This window comes from Podarcis cretensis (genome assembly GCF_951804945.1).
Source record: "Podarcis cretensis genome assembly, chromosome: 2".
Lineage (NCBI taxonomy): Eukaryota > Metazoa > Chordata > Lepidosauria > Squamata > Lacertidae > Podarcis > Podarcis cretensis.
Window position 1 is genome coordinate 72,654,753 of NC_137171.1, and position 23,479 is coordinate 72,678,231.

At 47.8% G+C, this 23,479-nt stretch overlaps 2 protein-coding genes across 5 annotated transcripts in view; both read left to right on the top strand.

Annotated features, from left to right (window-relative positions):
- The window catches only part of BSN (bassoon presynaptic cytomatrix protein), a 209,604-nt gene extending 194,845 nt beyond the window's left edge, over positions 1-14,759 (top strand). The window contains exons 6-13 of one of the 4 annotated variants that reach the window (XM_079964382.1): positions 555-2,709; positions 3,085-3,923; positions 4,530-4,626; positions 5,747-5,887; positions 6,654-6,708; positions 7,121-7,219; positions 9,299-9,363; positions 9,831-14,759. In XM_079964382.1, the coding sequence (XP_079820508.1) occupies positions 555-2,709; positions 3,085-3,923; positions 4,530-4,626; positions 5,747-5,887; positions 6,654-6,694 (3,273 nt within the window). In that variant the 3' untranslated portion in view covers positions 6,695-6,708; positions 7,121-7,219; positions 9,299-9,363; positions 9,831-14,759. The remainder of the gene's footprint in view (positions 1-554; positions 2,710-3,084; positions 3,924-4,529; positions 4,627-5,746; positions 5,888-6,653; positions 6,709-7,120; positions 7,220-9,298; positions 9,364-9,830) is intronic. The other 3 variants (XM_079964384.1, XM_079964381.1, XM_079964383.1) reach the window with 3 other exon arrangements.
- A 5,198-nt stretch (positions 14,760-19,957) lies between these two features.
- APEH (acylaminoacyl-peptide hydrolase) overlaps positions 19,958-23,479 on the top strand; it is a 73,365-nt gene continuing 69,843 nt past the window's right edge. Inside the window, exons 1-2 of the mRNA XM_079965763.1 lie at positions 19,958-20,308; positions 22,920-23,049. Of these exons, the coding sequence (XP_079821889.1) occupies positions 20,297-20,308; positions 22,920-23,049 (142 nt within the window). The 5' untranslated portion in view covers positions 19,958-20,296. The remainder of the gene's footprint in view (positions 20,309-22,919; positions 23,050-23,479) is intronic.

The following is a 23,479-nucleotide window of genomic DNA, read 5'->3' on the forward strand; positions in this document are numbered from 1 at the left end:
CCCTCTCTCCTCCTTCGCTGTATCTCTGCTCAAGGAGAGGCTTGAAATGAGGGGAGCAACTGATGCTTGCGCACACCACATCAGACAAGGGGTGTGGGTAAGAAAGCAGGAAGGGGCGAGGCCACACTGTTGTTCCAACTCTCCAAGATAGAGCACCGTTCTGCAGAGGTAGATTTCCTAGGCAGCTAGTTAGCAGGAAGCGGCATGCATATCCCTTGCACCTTAGCAGCTGATGTAACCAAGTGCTTTGCTAATAAAGAACTAAAATTCCTGTTGCTTGTCCTCATTGGTCTGGCTGCATGCGGCATCCTTGTGACTCAAGTGCTTCAGAGTCCTGGTGAGTTTTAACAACCATTAATTTGCAAGGTTAAACTTTGTCTCCATCACAAGATTAGAGCCAGTGTGGTGTAGTATTTAAAAGTGTGGGACTAGGACCTGGGACTAGGACCTATTACTGTTGAGTAATACACCCACCTGGTAACTAAAAATGGAAATGTGTTATTTCACACACATGGTTACCTGCTATCTAAATTAAGCTTTCCATTACCTTCTAGATTTCAACCCTGCAGTCAAACACCCTCATTCGGAAAGTGAAACGGACACTGCCTAGCCCCCCACCGGAAGAAGCTCATCTCCCTCTGGCCAGTCAAGCTCACTCACAGATGTACATGCCGGGCCTCATGCAGAAGGGAGTAGCAGGGCCAGCCATTCAGGTGACGAAGGCCAGCCTCCTCAAAGACATTGACCGCGACTTGAAGCTAGTGGAGCATGAGTCCACAAAGCTGCGGAAGAAACAGGCTGAGCTTGATGAAGAAGAAAAGGAGATTGATGCCAAACTGAAGTACTTGGAACTGGGGATTACACAGAGAAAAGAGTCTTTGCTGAAGGACCGGAACGTCCGTGACTATCCCTACCTGAGATGCTTGGGGGAAAACAGGGATTATATGTCTGACAGCGAGCTCAACAACCTACGACTCTCTGGCTATGAGAGTCTGACGAGGCCTAGTACTGCCCCTTCCAATCAGTACGCTGACTTTTCCAGTGCACAGTACACATCAGCCTCCTCTTACACCCCATATCAGTACTCCTCAGGACAAGCTGCCCCACCAGCCCCAGCCGCATTCCAGCAAGCAAGGTTCCAGCCTCCACACTACCCCTCAGCAAGCAATGTCCCTGCGCAGAACGGATTCCAAGCAAGCCAGATGCCGGCCTACCCTTCCCAAACGACATACCAGAGTCACAGCTTTACTCCAAGCACTGGGTATCAGTCTGAACAGGTTCTGCAAAGTCACCAAGGCTTCCGGCCACCTTACCAAGCACAGACCACGTATCCCAGTCAGACACCTCTGCAGCCAGCACAGAGCACTCTTTTCCAGACCCACGCGGACACACACACCACCTCCCAGAAACCGCGGCAGACATCGCTAGCTGACCTCGAGCAGAAGATGCCCACTAATTATGAAGTAATAGGCAACCCCACTGTGGTCATCTCAGCCGCAACTCCAGAAGTGACGTACAGCACCACAACTGTGACCAGCAGCTACGACCAGTACAAGCCGCCAGAAGGAAGGCTGGTGGACAGGAGCGGCGTAACCCAAAGTCCCTCAACCAGCTATTCCTCTGACTCCCTCTACACCAACCTGGAGCAGAACATTCCTCGGAACTATGTAATGATTGATGACATCAGTGAACTAACCAAAGAGAGCACCTCAGCAGAGGGCCAAAAAGGAGATTCGCAGTTGCAGAGCAGTAATGGGCGATATATGAAAGAAAAGAGTGACTTCACAGACACAGATGTCTCCAGCAGGCCTTGTTGCTACCCAAAGGGAGAAGAGTCAGAGGAGGACATGTATGATCACCATGGCCCTGACCATCGTGGGAGAGGCTACCATAGGGGCCCAGAGAGCAATGGGAGGATGTCGGGTAGCTCTGGCTCCTACTACTATGGGGACAGTGATTACAGGCACTCCACTCGCCCAGACAAGCCTGGGTCCACCATGGGAGTGCAGAAGCACTCTTCCAAAAACTTGGCCCCAGCTGTCATCTCTTCCAAACGCAGCAAGCATCGGAAACAAGGTATGGAACAGAAGATCTCAAAATTCTCCCCTATAGAAGAAGCGAGAGATGTGGAATCAGACCTGGCCTCTTACCCAGCAACCACGTCAGTCAGCAGCAGCAGTGTGGCATCCAGAGCAAAGAAGATGCAAGACGACATCACATACGGCCTCAAAAAGAATGTATATGAACAGCAGAAGTACTATGGCGGGTCTGCCAGGGATACGATGGAAGAAGATGACAGGGCATACAGTGGCGGGCGATCCAGATCGTCCGGCTATGTGTCGGAGAGAATGTCGAGCCGCGAGATCAGGAGCAGGTCCTACGAGAGAGAGAGCATGGAGAGGCCTCAGAGAGGCAGTTCCAAACCTTCTTCCCTTAGCATGAGTCAAAGTCGCGGGCGACCTCCAATTCGCACACAAACCTCGGAAGAAGAGAGCCCCATCAGTCCTTTGGGGAAGTCCATGGGCGTATCGCGGTCCTCGGGTGGGCCTCTCCCTCAGTCTGCTGGGGACAGCTGCTCTCAGTTCTGCTCCAGTCACTCATTGCCTGATGTACAAGAACATATCAAAGATGTGCCAAGAACCCACTCTTACAAGCATGAGGAAGGTTACATCATGGATGATTCACACTGTGTTGTTTCAGACAGTGAAGGTAATGGCTACCTGTGGTAACTTAGCCCCAGAGCATGCCCAAGCGGGTCATATTTGCAAGGACAATACCACAGCCTCCGTTTCCTTGCCAGGTGCCTTTCTCCCGCATTTTGCTTTCTGTTTTGGTGGTTCTGTGTTAGCATGCTGCACTCTGCATGTCCTACTGGTGCTCGGCTCACTGCTTGTTCAGTGTGATACTGTGCTATGATTCCTCTTTATTTATAGATATGTATTTCCCAAGCGGCTACTGTGGCATATCCTGTGTGCATGCGATCGGTTCCTTGCTTTCTTTTAATCCATTGCATGGCTTCATCCTGGGGTACATTCCCAACTGTGGATGAGGGGATTGACTGTGATTTGTTTTTGGTTTCTGAAGCCTATCACTTGGGTCAGGAGGAGACAGACTGGTTTGATAAGCCGAGGGAACCTCGTTCGGAGAGGATGAGGCATTATGGTGGCCACTCCTCATCCTCCCAAAGGAGGGGTCCAGTTAAGCACACCTATCACGACTATGACGAGCCCCCGGATGAAGACATGTGGCATCACGATGACTACTCTCACCCGCGACACTCCTCTTCCAAAGAACACAGGCACCATGGAGACTACGGGAGGCATTCGTCCTCCTCCCGGCACTCCACCGATGACCTGCCAAAGAGGTCATCCAGGCAACATCCAAGAGATGCTGGCCGCCACGAGTCACGCGGACATGGGCAGCCCTCTTCCCAGAAGAAGGCTCAGCAGGCTGATATAAGAGCGCAGCCAGGTTATCCTTCCAGCTCCTCAGAGTACTCCCAGCAGTCTCGGCAGCCGTCAGGCTACCATCATACCTCAGAGTCCCAAAAATCGCAGAGGCAGGTGCAACATGGGCCGCCATCTCAGCAGCCAAAATCGGAGCCTCTTTCGCACCAACAGCAGCAGCAAGCGAGGCAGCAGCAAGTTGGGCAGCAGCAGCAGCAGCAGCAGCCGTCATCCAGGCAGCAGCAGCCGTCGAGCAGACAGCAGCAGCAGCAGCAGCAGCAAGCAGCTCCCTCGCAACAACCTTCTCAGCAACAGCAACAGCAAGCTAGGGTGCAGCAGCAGCAGCAGCCACCGCCAGCAGGAACCCAAGCCCAGCCCTCCTCACGGCCAGCCCAACAACAGCCTGGCCAAGCCCAGCCAGCAGGCAAACCCCAATCTGCCCTCCAAGCACAACCTGGCACTCACCCAGCGGGACCAGTAAGTACCTACATGCCTTTGCTCGGGGTCAGTTATACAGTAGGTCCCTCAGAGCTGACGACAGCTTGTTTTGCCCCACGTCAGGTGAGAGGGCTGGGCTAAGCGATGGCCTGTTCTGTAGTACAGGAGTCGCGCTGGGATTGCCTCACCTTAGAATGTCAAAGCAAGGAAATGTCCATTTGTGGACTGTGCATTGTACAGTCTAGGTCGCTGTGGAGAATGGAGTCTTCCCAGCAGAGTAGTGGTTCATGGAACTAATAATAGGCTGCAGTAAGTTATAGAGGGGGCAGTTTGGACACAGACAAAGAAGAGGGATGGGGAAAGGAAAGGAATGCACTTAAGGGAATTGTCTTTGTATAGGAGCTTTGTATGTAGCTTTCTTGATGGAGATCACAGGCAGTACCTCAGGAATCTAGAGGGTGGGGAGTATCTGGTGGAGAATAGGGTGGGTGGATAAGGATTGCTGTGAGACAGCCAGGATGACCTGGCAGTTAAACTCTAGGAAGAAGGCTAAGAGAAAGACCCCAGGAGATGGGCTTCATTTTACCATTATTCGTTCTCATATGCATTAAATAAATACATAAATCACTGTTTGCTATATTACAGTCTAAAGCAGAGCAGATGGATGCATCCAAACCTACCACAAAAGTGCCACAGGTGGGGAAAGCACCCCAAACACAGCCACTGGGAGCAGCAGCAGGAGGTCAGTAGCTCCTTTCCAGCACCTGCAATTGTATGTGTTTTCCTCAAAAAGGGAGGCAGCACCAGTAGTTCGGTAGGCTCAGATCTCTCTGAGGGACGATTAGATTGAAGTCAAAGGGGGTTCCAAGACCATTTACTGTGGGTGGGGGGATGTCCTACCTGAGATTAAGAAGGCAAATGCTTTAGGTCATTTAGCCATGGTTGGCCCCAGGGTGTAGGCCAGTCAGCGTAGAATTAATTCACTTGAAACTAGTATTCTGTATGTCATAGAAAAGATAAACACAAGTAGAATGCCCAAAAGCAGCCTCCAGCTTCATTCCACATAGGGTACAATAGGTTCGCTTTGCATAGCTGTCAAAAATAAAAGGCTTCCCACTCCTTTCTCATTAACCAATTGGGGAAATGACTATAAATTGAGTTGTCTCATCATTCAGCTCCAGTTTAAAATACTTTTTTCACCAAGAAGTTTTAGTTGTTTCTTGTGCCTGTCATACTGATATCTCACCAACACATTGTGCATCTTGGTTAACACTCTTAGAAATAGTGTGGCCATCATTTTCTGGTGAAGGCGGTTAGACAGAGATTGGTTATGGCCTATGAATGTGGGGCGGAGGGTATATGCAAATTGCCAGTTGGACCTACCCTTGGTGATATGGGAGAATATATATTTAAATAAATGCATAAAGGTAAAGGTAAAGGTACCCCTGCCCGTACGGGCCAGTCTTGACAGACTCTGGGGTTGTGCGCCCATCTCACTTAAGAGGCCAGGGGCCAGCGCTGTCCGGAGACACTTCCGGGTCACGTGGCCAGCGTGACATCGCTGCTCTGGCCAGAGCCAGAGCCAGAGCCAGAGCCGCACACGGAAACGCCGTTTACCTTCCCGCTGGTAAGCGGTCCCTATTTATCTACTTGCACCCGGAGGTGCTTTCGAACTGCTAGGTTGGCAGGCGCTGGGACCGAGCAGCGGGAGCGCACCCCGCCGCAGGGATTCGAACCGCCGACCTTTCGATCGGCAAGCCCTAGGCGCTGAGGCTTTAACCCACAGCGCCACCTGCGTCCCAAATAAATGCATATATGCAGCTAAATAAATCCATACAAATCAATTTCTCTCTCTCCAACAGGCATTAAGATAGGTTCCAAACCAGCAGGTGCTCCCACTTCTGCAGGGGCAGCGACTGGACTGCCAGGAGCTGAGGGAGAAAGCGTCTTCTCCAAAATCCTGCCAGGAGGGGCAGCAGAACAAGCAGGCAAATTAACAGAAGGTGAGAGGTTTCAGAGGCATCTTTCTGGGATGCCCCATGTCAAAGCATGCGGGATTTGCCCCTGGAGACAGCTCACCTGTCTTCATGCTTGCACACGTGGATTTGTTCAACACTTCCTGCAGGACAAATGGCAGAACTGCAGGGCAACTGCTAATTCAGACCACCGGTCCGTCTAGCTCAGTATTATCTACACTGACTGGTAGTGGCTCTCTGGGATTTCAGGCAGGAGTCTCCCTCAGGCCTCTCCGGAGCAGGCAGAAATCTGAACCTGGGACCTTCTGCACTCACAGCAGATGCTCTGCTGCTGAGCCACAGCCCTTGTTCTAGTTTACACCTATGTGAGAATACAAGAAATAAGAAGCCAGCAAGAAAAGTAAAAGCTGTGAAGACGAAATCAAAATAAAGAAAATGGGGATTGGGTGGTAGAACACTGAAGGAAAAAGCCACGTTAGCATAGCAGACCATCAACACAGCAGGCCAAAAGTGCTCACTTGATGAGGAGGATCACTAAGGGCTAAAACAGAATTGCCTTATCCCAATGGCCAGCAGCCGCTTTCCATCAGCTCAGGCTAACCCTTCTGTTGGGAGATCCATTTTTACTTGAAATGCCAGGAAGTGACTTTTCTTCTACTTGCAAAGCATGTAACCATAGTCCCTTCCTGTGTCACAAACAGAGATGTGGGGACAGAGGGTGATAACGGGACTGGCAATGTGAAGGTACCGCATATACTGATGGCATTTATTTCTCTTACTTTTACTCCCATAGCTGTGTCAGCTTTTGGCAAGAAATTCACATCATTTTGGTGAGAGAACATCGCTGGGTGAGTTGCTTTTTGTTGTGGTAATAATAATTTATTTCTTGTACCCCACACATCTGACTGGGCTGTCCCAGCTTCTCTGGGTGGCTTCCAACGAAGCATATATATACAACCCCCAATGACATTACAGCTGCCAAGCAAAACTCCTGATACTTTTCATCTTCTCTGGCCATTGTAATCCAAAGAGGTCCTGGCGTAATTTCCTGTTTAATAGCTTGGTTCAACTTCTGTCCCTCAACAGGTGCCTTTCTTTGCTGCAGCACCCTAACATCAGAGCTAACCTATTGTTCTGTTAATCCAAGCCCCCCCCCCTTCAGTTACTCTGACATTTTTCTTTTTTTCCTGCACATGTATATTTTTCTTTCCTTAATAGCCATATCTTTTTCTTATGTGTGTCTCTCCATCACCCCGGCAGGAGTTTGGGAGAATAAATGGAGATCTCATCATTGCACTGGAAAAACCTATGAAGAATCCATTGGAATTCAGTCTGCCGCACCAGACTCTGGGTATAACAGTGAGTGTCACCTCGTTGCCTCCATTCCTACATTCTTCTGAGGGTGTGGATGAGATCAGATACTTGGCTTTCATCAAGGCTCAGAGATGGCCCCCAAGATACAAAGCCCAGAGGAGATATTTCTTTTACCTAGTCATATGATATCCTGCTTAGCTTATGGCAATTTGCCTGATAGTTTAGGTAAGCCATGCCACTTCCAGTCAAAAGTATATCCTGTTGCTGCTAAATGTTTGTTTAATGTCCACAGCATGCTACACACTGTACAGACTTAAAGAAAAGAGACAGTCCCCATTCAGACTTCTTATAGTCTGTATTAGGTGGATATAGCTAGTGGGGGCAGGGGAAGGCAGGGACTGACACGGAGGAGGAAATGAAGGTGCAGGTCGGTGTGGCTAGGATGGTTTCAAAGAATCATAGAGTTGGAGGGGATCCTGAGGATCATCTAGTCCTGAATGCAGGAATATGCAGCTGGCCCTTAACGGGGGACCAAACTGCAGCATTGGTGTTATCAGCACCACACTCTTAACCAGGCTTTCTCAAACTCAGCCCTCCAGATGTTTTTGGCCTACAACTCCCATGATCCCTAGCTAGCAGGACCAGTGGTCAGGGATGATGGAAATTGTAGTCTCAAAACATCTGGAGGGCCGAGGTTGAGGAAACCTGCTCTTAACCATCTGAGTTTGGGAAAGGCCTTGTTAAAGGAATCTCCTTCCTTAGAGGTTTTTAAGCAGAGGTTGGATGGCAATTGGTCATGATGCTTTAGCTGACATTCCTGCATTGGACTAGATGATGCTCAGGGCCCCTTCCAACTCTACACTACGATTCTAAAGAAGAAGGGCTTAAAGGAGGCTGAGGCACTAAATACTCTTACATATAGCGGGAAGATGTTCTAGACACAGAGGACAGCATGTCTGGGGACAGCCGTGGCAGGGAAAAAGAGATCATAAAGCATGATGGAGCAAAACATCAGGTCGCCTGCTACAGCGGAGTTCCAATGCTAACTTCCTTGCAGCAGTGCCTCTGCTGCTTAACCAGGAGCGAGAGGGACTAGGCAAGAGGGAGGCCAGGATGGTGTGTGCTCAACAATGGGGCTATTCCTTTGCTCCTGCCACAGCAGCCATGCCACACCAGCCTCCCCGCCATCTCCTCCTTCCCCTTCTTCCTCCTCACATTAAGCAGCAGTGACACACCTGCCAGGATGTCGCAGCTGCGCCCCACTACGTGAACTCTGCTACTGTGATAGAGGAAGCAAGAAAATTAAGGTGTGGGATAACACGTAGTTGGCACAATGTCATATAACCTCCCTGCAAACAAATCAGTATGGATGCTCCATAAATAACTGGTGTTTTCCCCGCAAACGCTGTGCAAACAAATCAGGATGAATGGCCAATAAATAGATTGTCTGGAACCAACTGTAGAAATGTGTTCCATTTGTTTGGTGCTTAACTCTGTTGTCTGTAATGGTAAGGCATCAAAATGGTTTTGCTGTGGCATAAAAATTATTCTATCAGCCACAGCCTTAAAGAATTAAGACCCCAGACCAGCAATCCAGATGTAAAATGGATAACGGGGGGCATAAGAAGAAGGCATGAGTGAGGATATTTGCTTTTTGCTGCTTCTTTTGAATAAGAAATACCGCTTCGCTCAGCACAATATTGCAGTGACTGTTTTGGGGGAAGCAGCTGTTATTAGCAGTCCTCTCACTGCAGGCAGCAGACAATAATCCTTTCTCTTTGCTCTATCAATAGAACACAGCAGCTCATCTGGAAGCGGGAGGGGAAAGAGCCTGTTTTGTGCATTGCTGTGCTAAGTTCCACCAGGAAAGCCAGTGTGCCATATGCAGAACACTCTTCCTTGGGAAGAGTTGAAATGAGGGGGAAGAGGCAGAGAGACCCATGGCAGCTCCAGAATGTGGGTAGCAGCACAAGCCTGCATAGGCCCCAGGGCCACAGCCCTGAGCCACAAGCAGAGAGAGAATATTTTTGTCCAGCTGATTCCATCCCCTGGGTATGCTCAGAGCTTTGCCACTTACAGCACTATCTCCTTTCATGGCCCTGTCTGTGTTTTTGTCCATTTTAGAGAGCTCACTGAAAGGACTGCATGCTTTTTGATTTGAGGGGGAAATTGAACTTATCCCAGCTGAGGTAAGTGGGTAGCTTCTTACACTTGCTGCCTCAGTCTGTACATTGCAGTGTGAGCCAGGTCTGCCCCCGGGTTTGAGTGGAGAGGTGAAAGCAAACAACAAATCTCTTTGGGGAAAGTGCTGGCTCTTTCAATCCTCAGTTTTAGACAACCCCAGTATGAAACAGTTGCATCTCAGTAAGCGTGGGCAGCTGATGTCATTATGTAAACTGTTCATGCTCTTTGATTGGTGGTCTTTCCTGGCTAGTTCTTTGGGTTGCTTTTGTGCTTTGGTTTTGAGAAATGAGAGAGGCACACTGCTGCCATAAACAGTACAGTACAGCAGAGCTTTCTCAGGTGGTGCTGTGAGTGAATATCCAGAGAGGATCAGGAAAATTTGTGCCAAACCATGGCATGGCAAGAAATTGTGTTTCTGTGAATGACCTATTGTAAATATAATATTTCTGATTCTCTCTTTTGTCTCATCAAGCTTTTGAAACCATGGAAAACCACTAGGCTGCGAGATGGAAGGTGGAAGAGATCTTTATGGAGACATTTGCCAGTGGATCCCATAAGAAGCTCCTTGAGGACATCTGAGCCAACTGTCGCAAAAGGCTTTCAGAAGCCGCCTGCTGTCAACTCCACGGTGTTCGTTGCATGAGCCCCAAGGGGTGAAGGCAGACGCTTAGTCTGAGAAGATGTACATAAAAGATGTTTACAGAACATGGCCCGGTCCCAGCTTGTCACTCAGACTGGCCACTTCCCTGATCCTGGAGGGGATATCTGGGGCTCCAGAGACTACTCACTGCGGTGGTTCCATTTGTGCCTAAGGTCTAATGTTGGGAGCCATGGCCCTTTCTTGAGATTATACGCAGAGTTTTCTCTCTTACTGAATTTTAACTCTAGAATCTTCATAGGTTTTTCCCACTCTCCAAGATGTGCTTGAGTCGAGGGCTGGGAGCTGGAGGCTCTGCTCTTCACATTCCAGTTTGCCCTGTCAGTCGCTCCGCCTGCACAGTGTTTGTTCCCTCTCATCCTCCCTGCAATGGAAAGCATGGGATGAAGAGAACTTCGACTAGGACCTAACACTGTTTCACCACTGAGATAAGAGGCCATAGGACTCTGAAAGGCAGTGCAAACTGGCTGACTATTGACTGAAGCAAATGCTGGCCAGGCATGTCTATCAGCCACCCCAAAGCCATCCTGAAGCCATTCTAAAGCATTCAAATGGCAGTGCTTTCCGTTGTTAGTGTTGTGCATTGTTTTATGTATGCCTGGGGATTATTTTTATTTCAAAAACAGCCTTAATCATTCCACTTTTATTTATGCGTATACCTCATCAGCACCCAGCAACTGGGGGTTTGGATTTATTTTAAATTTTCTTTTTTTTGTGAGGTTCTTTTTTGTTCTCAGTTTTTGTTTTTTACTTTGTATCGAACATACTGTTTTTCCTCTTTGCTTTGTCCTGCGTTAGCACATGGACTGTTGTCGGTAGAAGCAATAGAGTGCAGAAGGCTACAAAAAAGAGCACAATCCAGTGTGATGAGATCAGGAGAGCTTGCCTCTGCCATCCTCCTTCCTACTACTACTGTGCAATTCAAGTCCTTCTTAAGCCATTACCAGTGGGCATGCTCAGAACGATGGAGGAGCTCCCTGGGGGCAGGATGTTGCTGAACCTCCTGGCACTGTTACCCGCGAGAGCCGATCGAAAACCCTGTGAAACGGCTCCTCTTTTCCTTTGCTGTAAAGAATCCAGCAAGTGTATGGATGCTCTGGCTCCCATTTGTCTGCGCTGTCTGTTTCCTGCCCGTCTCTCGTCCACACTGAGCATGCTCAAGAGCAACATTGGTGTGACCCATAGGAGCTTCCATTCACCGTGGGTAACAGCAAAATGATTCTCATGTCTAATGTTCTATGCAATGAAATAACAAAACAAAAAAAAGTTTAAAAAAACAACTGTTAATATTTAATAAGTTCAATGTTATGTATAAGGATTTAATTGCAAATGTGCTATTGAGAAACTGGATAGGTATCTTTATATCGAACACCTGTGCGTATGAAGTTTTCAATTAGTGGCATGCTTGACCCATCCGAGGGACACTTTTGCCAAAGGGTAGCCATAGAGCCGGTGACTGTCTCTGTCTGTTGTAGAGCATGGCTTGCTACTTCTCTGCACGGTTTCATCTATTTAGAATGCTTGCCGTTCTTTGCTTGAGGTTTTTTTTTTCTCTCTCTCTCTCCAGTTGGTTCATCATCACTTCTGAATGCCATTAGCAGATTTATGCACTTGTTATTGAAGGCCTGTCAGTGACACCATGAAGCATAATTATCCTGCAAAATGTAACACCAGATGTGTCCTGTGGAACTCCATTAACTATTGGTCCTTTGCCACATCCTTCCCTGGAGTAGCCATTAGTGTCCAGTTCAAGGGGCTTCCTGGGCTTTCTTGAGACCTGAAGCACATTCCTCCTGGCCAAAAAAAATATTAAGCCCAAATTCTATCTTGGTTCAAGAGCACCACAGGCTGGGGGAGGTATTCCAAGACTCAGTTACCCCAATAAATTCTGCATGGACAATTTGAGCAGTGCGGCATCGGTTAGTACAAAGAAAGCACCTTATTCTCCTCCCCTAAGTTCAGAACCTGGGAAACAGCAGTGATGTCTCCTTTTCCCACAAGCACAATGTTAATGAATAAAGACCTACTAAACCGCAGCTCCTGACAATGGGAGGCTGACAGCCACTGAGTGGTGCAGTTTAAGCTGAAGTAGGTTCCAGAATAGAGACCGTTTCAACTCACTTCCGCCATACCAAGCACCCTTGGTGCAATGATGGTGCAGGGCCTTTTCCTCCATGGTTAGACTCCAAGGCAGAGCTCTGCAAAAATTGGAACAAAACTGTATGAGCTTTTCCTGACAGAGGAGAAGGGGAAAGGTTAAGAGGCAACAACCTCTGTTTCACGAGAGGTTCTTGCAAATGCAGAAGTTTGTGACATTTTTAAGAGAACCTGACAGATCAGTGAGTCTAAGGGCCACGTCACCCCTTTTGCAGAGGCAAACCTGGGTACCAACTGGACACTCAAGGAGCAGCAGCTCACCAGGACTCCCTGACTCGTATTCCTGGTCTATTTGATACTTAAAACACACTTGCAAATGTGTTTCATGCTTTCACGCTTTCCTATTTTATGTGAGCGCTAAAAAAAGGAGCATGCTGAAAAAGGAATGTATGCTGTGGCCCTTAGGCAGCTGGGGGTTGGAATCACATGAGCTCTCTACAGTAATTAATCCAGGTCTGCATTATTTTGATATAAGCCTTAACGTTACAAGAGACTCATGTGAACAGCTAGCATATAGTGTGGTTCATCTTCTAGCTAAAAAGAAAAGAGGACTGTGACACTATAAGCAAAACTGTAAAGGCAGACATGCTTGCATGGTTCCCATGGAGTGCACTTAGGGAAGACTCACACTTTGCAACGTCTTTGGCCAGCAGTGGCCTCTCCTTGTAATCTTAGAGAGCACATTCACACAGCAATTGCCTGTGCTCCTAGTTTGTCACTATGGTGCCCAACTAGAGATCTGGCCAAAAGCCTTAGAAAAGGCAGGTCCCTTTTTGCCTGAGACACCTATGCAATGAGAACCAGTGTCTGCCTGAGGGAGACACAGTCATCCCCACCAGCTGTGTGGATGGATGAAGGGGACCAGGGTCAAAGTCTACAGGGTAGAAGCTACACGGGCAATGCAACTGCACCTGATACCCGAATGGGTCTGGTGCAGACATGATGTTGAGTTGCAAGTCTAAAAATATTAGTAGGAAGGTCTCTTGATGATAGTTCAGCTGTTTGCTAAGAACCCAGCTTCTCAGTCAAGATGCAGATATACTGCCTACACAACCTTTGGCACTATCTTTCCCTCCTGCTCTGGTACCATTGAGTGACCTCTAAGCCTTAAGTTATTCCTTCCCATGGATTACAAGGTGGGGAAAGTTATCATATGTATGTAGACTAGAGGCTGTCTTCTAAAGTAGCCAAGCCAGGGTATTTTACCAGCGTGGAATGCTTGTAGAACAAAGGCCAATCATTTGATATAGCGGTTGGCTTAGGACATGGAAATTCATGTAGGAGATAAAGGCAGAGGCCATGCTTTCAAGCCTCTTGAATTCCTTGCACTGTTGAATTGGTTACTCTACTAATAAAAGCATAAGCAGGTACTTGGGCCCTACCTCACTGTGCTGTCTCATTGGAGGAGACCAGAAAATATCACCTTAGCTTCAGAGAATGCTAGTTGAGTTTTCCATGGGCAAGGAAACTGCACACTCACCTTGTTGGCAATCACCCATTGTAAAGACCCAGTTTTGGCAGCAGTCTGCATACCTGTTTGGTTCATCTTGGAGTTGTGGCCACCATAGCAGTTACGGTGTTCATGGATCTTTCTGATGATAGACAGACTGGAAATAATTCCAAGTAGAAGGGGTGGCAGCTACTCATAGTGGACCTACATCCAGGATAGAAGGCTTGGTTGGTAAGCATATGTTCTTGGCAGCTGCTTCAGCTAGGATGGCAAGCTGGGGTAGAGACTCCCAAAATGGAGATTTGCTTCCAACTTGAGTCAAACAAGCATTTGGTAGTAACAACTGCAAGTTTCTCCACCCAGCTCCTTCCCTGCCACTCAGGCCTCCCCTGTCCCCCCATCCCCCAAAATATACAAAGGATTACCCACAATGACAAGTGCAAAATCTGAGGATGCTTCTTCAGGGCTCTAGGTTGAATTTGTGTCCCCTACAGGTTTTCTCAACAGTGGCTGCTACAACCTCCCTCTCTCCCTTCCATTGTAAATATTTGTACAGTGTGTAAAATAATAAAACTAAATTAAAAATCTCATGTGGTATGAAGAAAAAAAAAGAAAAACAACAACTCACAGGCCCCTTTTCGGGGGGCTCCATCTCACCAACCAGCACACCTGCCAACTCTTGCTTTTGTGTACAAAAGATCAACAAACAAAGCCTGGTGTTTGTGACTGGCTCCTTTGGACTGTTCCTCTTCTTGCAAAGCATAGCAGAGTCTTGTAGAGTTGTTGTGGCTGTCACATGACATGTACCTTTCATGCCCTCGTCCTGCCTCCCATGTATCTTGAGTTGTTCCCTTATCTCTTTTTTATTTTTATTATCTTGGAGGCAGGAGAGGTTCTGTATAAAAATTATTTTAAAAAATACCAACCACCACCCATCAAACAAAAGAAGAAGTTTACAGTTGTAAGTGCAATGACCTAAATCCTTTATCTGAACATTGTAAATGATGTGTGTGTCCTGCTGTGCTCTGTGAGAACTTGTAGTATTTCAGTGTACCACCTCATGTATTGTGATTCCGTATGGGAAGTTGCCCTACAAGGTATTTCTGTGGAAAACAGAATAAAAGGACTTAATATGATTCACAAGGCTGAGTCCCTGCCTGCTGGGGGCACATAAAGTTAGGGTGGTTCCCCCCCCCCGGGGGGGTTACCTAGATTTGAAAGCGGTGTAAACTTTCCTTGCTTCTCCATACACTTCCTTCTAGATCCTAGTTTTCAGATTGGTGGTACAGCCAGTGCTATTTTTTCTAGAAAAGGAGGTGCTGGAACTCTCTTACAATGGCAATGGTGCCCACCTCAGAGGTGCTGGAACAGAGTTCCGCTTAGTTCCTGTTGTGGGAGGGGAAAAGCCCTGGGTACAGCCATATCTGGACAGCACTCCTTCAGACTATGGAAGACAATTCCCGTAGCTGAATGTACCTGAAAATGGCCTGGGCACACAGAAAACCACCACTCTGATAACAAAGCCAAAACTGATGAGCATCAGTCGCTGCCTTATAGATTGCAGCTGTCACAGACCTAGTCAGCACATGAGGCTGCCATGGTCAAATTAGTCTGGGTCTTTCCCAATTCTAAAAGGAGAGCTGTACCAGCTGGAAAGGGCCATCTGTGCACCAGCCATCCTGACCACAGGGTACCAGAATGGAGGTGCTTTTAGGTGCAACAGAAAGGTGCACACAAACCCATGGCTCCAGATAAGAGTCCTTTCACACACACTCATCCGGCAAGAGATCCAATACACGCAGTAGAGGATTTGCTCCTCACCCTGACTGTATTCAAAGGAACATGTGACACAAGTATTACAATCAGCCATCTAGCTGTCCACAGGGTCAATTTGTGTGATCAGTCCCCCTTGGGAGAAAAAAAGGGGGAGGGAAGAGCACCCAGAATGGTCCTTTGTGTGTACAGTGTGCTTCTCCCTTTGCACTAAATAACATTCCTGCATTACTGAAAAATCCCAGAGAGAAGGGGGCTGCGGCTGGTGTCTCTTTCTTTTACTGCATCCATAAGCATAATGTTGCAGTGCCAGGCCAACCCAACAAGCAGTATAGATGGATGCCTCAGGCATCAGCAGTCAGCTCTAGGGGTGGGGAGGAGTTACACACAGAGAGATATATCCAGTGGAGTCCTGGCTGATGAAAGCAGACAGCTTGTACCTGCTGTAGCTGCAGCTGTCACAGATCTAGTCACACCATGAGTGCCCAAAGCCTGCTCCCATAATTCCCAGATTCCCTGCTACATCACTTATTCCCAGGGCCCTGATAAGCATCAATGACTTTCTGAGGATCCTGATTGGACTGACTTGCATCTTCATGACAGGTGAGCTCATGAAGTTGCTTCACACTGTCAAACACTGACCCCTGGTCCCACTAGTCCAATACTGTTTACTCTGGCAGACAGCAGCACCCCCACCTGAGCCTCGGGCAAAGGTTTTTGCCAGCTCTCCTAGCAGAGTTCTCTTAACTGGTGATGCCAGGGATTGAAACTGGGATATCTGCACTTCCATGGAGTGGCAGCCCTTCCTGTAAATCCAGACTTGCTGTGCCTAGATTTGCTACTAATCCATTAATCACATCACCCTGTCGCATTCAATAGAGAGAGTTCCAGGTCTTTCAGACAAATCCTTTAGGACAGGTAGCTGAGATCTGTGCTCTGCCAGAAAGGTACCTGGTCTAGCCCCTCAGATGTCATCTGGGTAGTCATCAATAGCAGACCCAGATAGAACATGCTACAGTAGTCTAGCCGTGAGGTCACAAAAGCATATTTGCTAGGTTTGGGTAGCATTAAAAAAGGTATCCCAAAATGTAGCCAGATGCATTATAAGGCTATGAACCAGAAAAGCTAGAGGAGTCGCAGTCCCCCTTCCCCAAGATCTGCTCCCTTCATTGCCGTCTTGCCAAGAGCAATCTTCAGTAGTCTCACATGGATGCAGCCCTTCATTGAAGAATCAAAGTAAGATGTAAAGGGCTATATCCTAGCAGACTGGTGACACACACTGAACACTTCACAATCTCATTTAGCGGCTTCATGTTTATTTTCAAAAGGTGAGATACTTGGTTGGAACCTAATAAGATTCTAGAGCAGGACTCGCCAACACAGTGCCTGCAAAAGGTTGGACTATTACTCCCATCAGCCTCAGCGAGCTTGGCCAGTGATCATGGATGAGGGGAATCGTGATTCAACAACACTGCTATCCTAGAGGGGAAATGCCATGAGCAGATAGATCTATGCCCTACAAACCAGCAGTGAGCAAGACCACTCTAAAGGATACAAATGGCGGCAAGGGGCATCATAAAGTCACTCAAACAATATGAACTATTTGATGAACAATGTGGAAGCCTGCAGAAAGGTTTTGTGAGCTCAACAGGTGGAAATGGTTTGTTTCTACCTCAAGGTTAAGATCGCTAACAAGGACCACAAATGCTATGGGCCAAGTTTGGGGGAGGAAAAGGGAAACATTTTGAAAGAGTCTAGAAAAATAAATGGTATTGGGAAATGCAGAAGAAACAGAATCAAGGAGCCTTCCTTGGGGAAGGTTTAAAACTAATTCATCACTGGTTAGTAGCTAACATGCTACCTACCTACAGATGATGTTGGGCTATACAGTTCCCAACATCTCTAACCACTGACCATGCTGGCTGGCAGTGTTGGGAGCTCAAAGTTCAACAATTTTTGGAAGGCACCACTTTGGTTCTTGCTAGGGTGGGGAGCCTGGACCCATATTGATTCTCTCTCTTTTAACCAGGGACTGAATTACTGTGGGTTTAAGGCTGTCCAGCACTCTCCCCCAAATAATCCCTGTGTTGTTGGTTTTTTTTATAAAAAAAACCACAGCCAAAGGACCCAATTTCTCCCCGTTTCTATGTCTTTGTATGATTTTTATGTGTTATAAAAAAGAACGGCGTCTTTTACTTCTCAGAATTGCTTCTGCTACTTTTTCAGCACACACAGAGAGAGCTCAAATCGGCTTCAGGTACAGACATCGTTCATATCACATCCAAGGCTTTAAACAAGCACATTACATGTCAGGAATAGCATGGAAGAAGATGCCCACCTGCTGCTGTCTCCAACCCTGAGGCTGCAAGGGCTTAAAGCATCAAGGCCTGTCAAATACATTGCTTCTCCCAGAAAGCCAATTACCCTGCCCCCTCTTCTTTTAACTGTTTATCCCTCTCCCGTCATGTTACCATACCTGGGTCTCTCTCAGCCCACCCACCGCATATGGATGCAGCTCCCACTCAGTGCCTGCAGAGCCATCTGCCACCGAGTGCTTCCTGTTGCAGTTCAGCTGATTAGCAGCACACAGGAAGCGCCAATCTGGAAGGTGTGATTTGTCATTCCACTCCAGTCACCCTGCCGTGGGGGCAGCTTCCCACTCGGCTTTGCAGGGCGAGGTTTTCTCCTGACCCTGAGATATTGGCTGGCTGGATTAGCAGGGAAGCTGCTCCCATAGACCTTAAGCCATTATAAACAAGCTGGAAAGGGTTGGTGCCTGCCTCCGACAGACACTGCCTCCTGCTAGGAGCCCCATCCATTCACATTTTCAAGCGGATGCCTGCAGACCCAGGAGCTGCACAGCTTTCCTGTGGGAGTCACATGGCATGTGCTATTCCCCGTTCAAGTACTGGCGCAGGAACATTTAGTCCCACGCAGCCAGAGTTGGCAAGAGCTTGTGCGAGGCACCCCTTGTTTGCCAAGAGAGGTGTCTGCATTGATTCCATGGAGTCATGAAAGCGACGTGTGTGCCCTTCTGAGATGAAAGTACAGTGCATGAAGTGACAGCCAAAACCAAGCAAATCACTTTTCCTTTCCAAAGCTGCAGGTGCCGGGCACCCAAGTGGGTTAGGATGGATGACACTAGATCTGTTGCAAAGGCAAGAAGAGAGGAACTGCTCATGAACAAACTTCCATAGTTGAATTATAAATACTTAACGGGGGGGGGGGGGCTGTGAGGAATTATGGGATGCAGGAATATCCATAGTTCAAGTGCCATACACACAAGAACCAACGGTCTCACTCTACAAACTTTTGGACCTATTCCATTTTCTATAACCCCTCCTTCGCTCCGCTGACTGCCAGCAGCTTGCTTTTTTCTCAAAGGACACCCCTTCTGTCACCTTCCACTTCATGTGGTAAAATCAGCTTATCATAGCACCACAAATAACACAGTGGACCACAGAGCAGCTAGGGCCTTCCCTCTCCCCCTTGACTGCTGTCTAGCAGAATCACTAAGAACAAGACCCAGATGCTCAGTCCTTGGTAGGGCACTGGAGAACCCAGTGACCTTGCCCTCTTCCCAGTGGCCATGTCCCTTTATGAAAACAGCAGAGCTAAGCAATGCTTCACCATCTGCTAGGCATCACAAGAACAGACACAGCTGAAACAGACACAACTTTCATTGAGCAACATCAGTGATGGTAAAGGAGCATCCAAGCCGTTTTTGTTTTTTTAAAAAAACCTCTCTCACAGAAACAATTGCAAATGCTGAAGCAGCCCAGGGATTCATACCAGCACACAGTGCAGAAAACAATGGTAGCAAGACAAACTGCAGCTCCATAATTGCTAAAACACAACCTAAGGGTGAAAGAATTACAAGTGACTTTCACATGCAACAGACCCAAATTGGAAGAGGCTTTGATCATTGGCTTGCCACCCTGCCTGTGGAGCTGCTAAAATTGCAAATAAGATCCAAAAACAGTTATACTGGCACGAGATTTGGTGTCCAATTCTATTATTCCTGAATGCCTAGTGTGAGTCCCACACTGAATGGCATGTGGGTCTTTACTCAGCTGGACTTTACTCAAAATATTCCTGAATGTCACTGTGACTGAACTGGAGGTATCAACCACACCAAACCTATGTCACTACTTTTAAAAACAAACCTGTTTTCATTTCCATTAGGGCTGGTGGTTGTTGTTTTTTTAAGTACATTCACAATTCAAGCTAGTAGCAGCAGAATCGCTGAACTTCATTTGACTTTTGCAAATATAAAATTCAGATTGGAAGTAGTAGGTGGTTGAACAACCCTCATAAAAATGTAGGCTTTTTGTTCCAAGTTCCTGGCAGCCAGATGATTGCAGAAACGGTTTTAAATTTGTTGCCTCTCCCCGCCCCCGCAACCTACACAGAAAATATGAGTCAAATTCATAATAAACACAAGCACGACATTTATTTAGGAAAGTAAAGAAACAATTTAGGATGAGAGGAGAATAAGGAGAAGTATGGGGCTAACGTTGTGGGGTGGCCTATTTTAAGTCACTGTCCTTGAAGCCCCGCCACCAGGATATTCGCCTGCAACACAATTTTAAGTGATTGAAAATTCACATTAGAATGGGGGAAAGGGTCGGTTTAGAAAGAAAAGAGCACCAACGGGCCGGGTGGTCAGAAACGTCCATGCCAAACCAAGGCTTTGCCTTGCAACACAGGAAGTCCTGTCTCCACATAAAAGCGATGACCAGGCTTCCCACTGAGCAGCGCGTACTGATTTTGACGGGCAGGTCCACAAGCCAATGACAATAGGCGGGACCGAAAAGGAACAGCCCCACCCACCCTGGAGGTACCGAGCGGAAGGTGACCGAACTTCGAACCTCCGGGACTGGGCGCAGCGGCAAAGGAGATGGAACCACCGGTGAGAAACGCGGGGGGGAGGGAGGTTCCCCGGGTCCGCCCCCCCAGAGGATGCGGGGGGGGGGCTGTGCCCGCGTGAAGCAGCTCCCGCTGCTCGGTGAGCAGACCTTCCCACAATGCTCCGCGGGCGGGTGTGTTTGTCTGTTGGGGCTCCCAGCATCCCCTTCGGAGGGGCACGAACGTGTGAATGGACTCCCTTCTACTATTGCCACGCTAGCTGTCCGCATAGGATTGTTCCTGGGGGCGGGATACGGGCCGCGCTCCAAGGCTCCCTTTCTCTCCCCCAGCCCCCGCTTTTCAGAGCTGCGAGATGAGCACAACTGCAACATGTGAAACAAGTCTTCTCCACAGGCACACCCGGCCAATATGGAGATGTAATTGGGGGTGGGTGGCAACTCTTCTTTATATCTCCAGTCAAAAGAAAAAAAAAGTTCCTTTCGCAGTACTTCAGCATCCCTCTACTCTTCCCCCTCAAAAAAAAAAAATTAAAAAAATCACGTGCACACAAGGTGGGAACCATCACAGCTCTGAAACATTTGTTTTTTAGCGTGTTGACCTGGCATGGTTTAAGAACCCTGAGCGCATGGGTGACTGGATGTGGCACGAATTGAGGTTGCTACAGGGGGAAAGTCTTAAGGTGGTGGTGGGGAGGGGGGTGGTTATCTTTATTCTTTGTCATCACACTGTTGTTCCCATATATCAAGTGGATTATTAGGGTAAGGTTCCTCACTTGCTTCGGAGAAGGGAGGACTGAGTGTATGAAGTAGCTGTTGTAGCAGAGAGAACGGCACTTTGAACTCTTGCACTAAAGGAGACCTGTTGCTTTCGGGCAGGAGTGGCTGACCTTTGGCTCTTGGACACAGTGTGGCAGGTAGATTGGGTGGAGGTGTCCCTCTGCTCAGCTCCTCTAGCCTCCACCTGCACAGTGGCATCATTCTGCCAGTATGGACCCCCCTCTTCTGCCTGCTGAGCCTGCAAGAGTATGCAAGTGCCACTGGCAGGATCCCCGTCAGCAGCGCCCCACACAAAGCCCCAAAATTGGGTGACGTGAAGGCAGGGAAGGGCTGAACCAGCCTGAGATCCATTGCATTGCAAGTCAGCCTCACTGCTGATGATACTGGACCCTGTCTCCATTCAACTGCTGCACCAGCTCCAGGCATCCCCACACCTTCCACCCTGGCCAGCCGAAACAGCATGGGTGTAGCCAAGGGGGGGGGGGGGCAGCTGCCCCCCCCAATCAATAAAAACCAGCAAGAATGCATAGCTAACTGAGGTTCTGCCCTCCCTAACAAAAGTCCTGCCCCCCTAACAAAAATCCTGACTGCGCCCATGGCAGCCATGGCAATCTGATAAACAGCACTTCTGTCTGCTCAGGGTTTGAATTTTGCAACCTAAATGATGTTGGACTCTCAACTCCTACCATCTCTGACCACTGGTCATGTTAGCTGAGGTAGAGTCCAACAACATCTGGAGGCCACAGCTTCCCTATCCTTGGTTTAGAAGAAAAAAAACACACAAACGGGAAGGGGGAGCTGGGGGAGCAGGAAGGATATAGGAAGAGTTCTTCCTGGACACCTTTCCAAACAAAATTCTGTAGTTGTCAGTGGCCCAAGGTTATTCCCTGATGGCACAAATGAAATGTTAATGAGCAAGGGAGGCAGGGAATGTTTTACCCTCCTCCTATTTAGCTTCAATGACAATTGATGTCTCTCTTTTGCATGGAAGTTGCTGATTCGGGATCCTCACATGCTTGTGAACTTTTCAGATAGAAGGAGTGATAACTGGCCTTTAATTACCATGTGATTGCCTGCCCTGCCTTTCCATAGTAAATAGTGTGCCAAATGTAGCTATTGAAACTTTGTCCTTCCACAAACCATGTTTCAATTGCTGCAGGCCTGGAGTGTCACACATTAACTTGGGCTGCTGGGTTGATGAATGTATTGGTAGTTGAAAAAGCACTTTTGCTGCAGCACCTGCAACTTGGTACAGAACAGACTTCCTGGTTTTGTCTGTTTCAAAAACAAGTAGACAAGAAACATCCAACTCTTGTCTGTTTTGGATTTCAAACTTGGGACAAAACAAGTCTTGTGTGTCACCTTAAAGATTAACTAAGGACCCAGAATGTTCCAGGAGAAAGGACTTATAAGTAATATAGATTGTGTATTGGTTGTGGTGGGAATGAAAAAGGAAAACTGAGCAGGAGACAGGGAGAAACATACACCCTATATCAGTGTGGCGGCTTAATTTGCTCAGAAGCAGGTGATGAGCTTCTCTCTCCTATCTACAGCAGTGATGTGATTTTTCCTGTATGCACATCAGTACATCTGCTTAGGTAAGAAAAGAAGTTAGGAGCAGCTGCTACAGCCAACATTCTTCTAACCTGCAGAAGGTGCAAAGCCAGGACTGCTATGTCTCCAGCTAGCTGTGTGCTCTCTCCTTCAACTCACCAAAGTGTCCCCATCTTACATGCTTCCTGCCCTCTGTTCCAGCTTCTCACCCGGAAGCAGTTGTTGCTTGCCATGAGCAAAGGGCTAATTGCAAGCATGTTTGTGTTGCTTTTACCTGGAGTTGGTCCCAACTAATTATGCTGCTGCTTTCTTTTTATTGTGCAGTTGCTGAATGACGCAGAGGAGATAGCTGCCTTGTATCGTGAGCTTAGCCAGTTCCCATCTCTTTCCAGTGCCTCTATTGGGCCAGAGGTAACAACTCAGTATGGTGGGAAATACTGCAACGTTTACACAGGTAAACCCTCTCCTTCATAGTTGCCAATATTAGTTGGGACCCGTGTTTATATTGTGATTCACTTTGGGATGCCTCATGAGAAGCAATGAGTACATTTTTCTTTGCCTTGCCTTGAACCATCACTCCTGACAAGATAAACCAGGAGACTAGCTGTCAGCACCAGAGTTTCTGTGGCTTTGACTGGCTGGTTCCTGTGCTTCAGTATCAAACCAACTTTCATCTTCCTCTCATGATCATAAGAAATAAAGCCCAAAGATAGGGCTGTTGGCATTCTTGGCCATGGAATGGGCATGATGGGCCTTTATACATACATTCAATGTATAGGCGACCCTATAACTTCTCTGGGCAGTTCTCTGGGCAGCTTAATTGGATTTAAAACACACAGAGAGAGACCAAAATTAACAGTAAAACAAACTACAATCCGCATCAT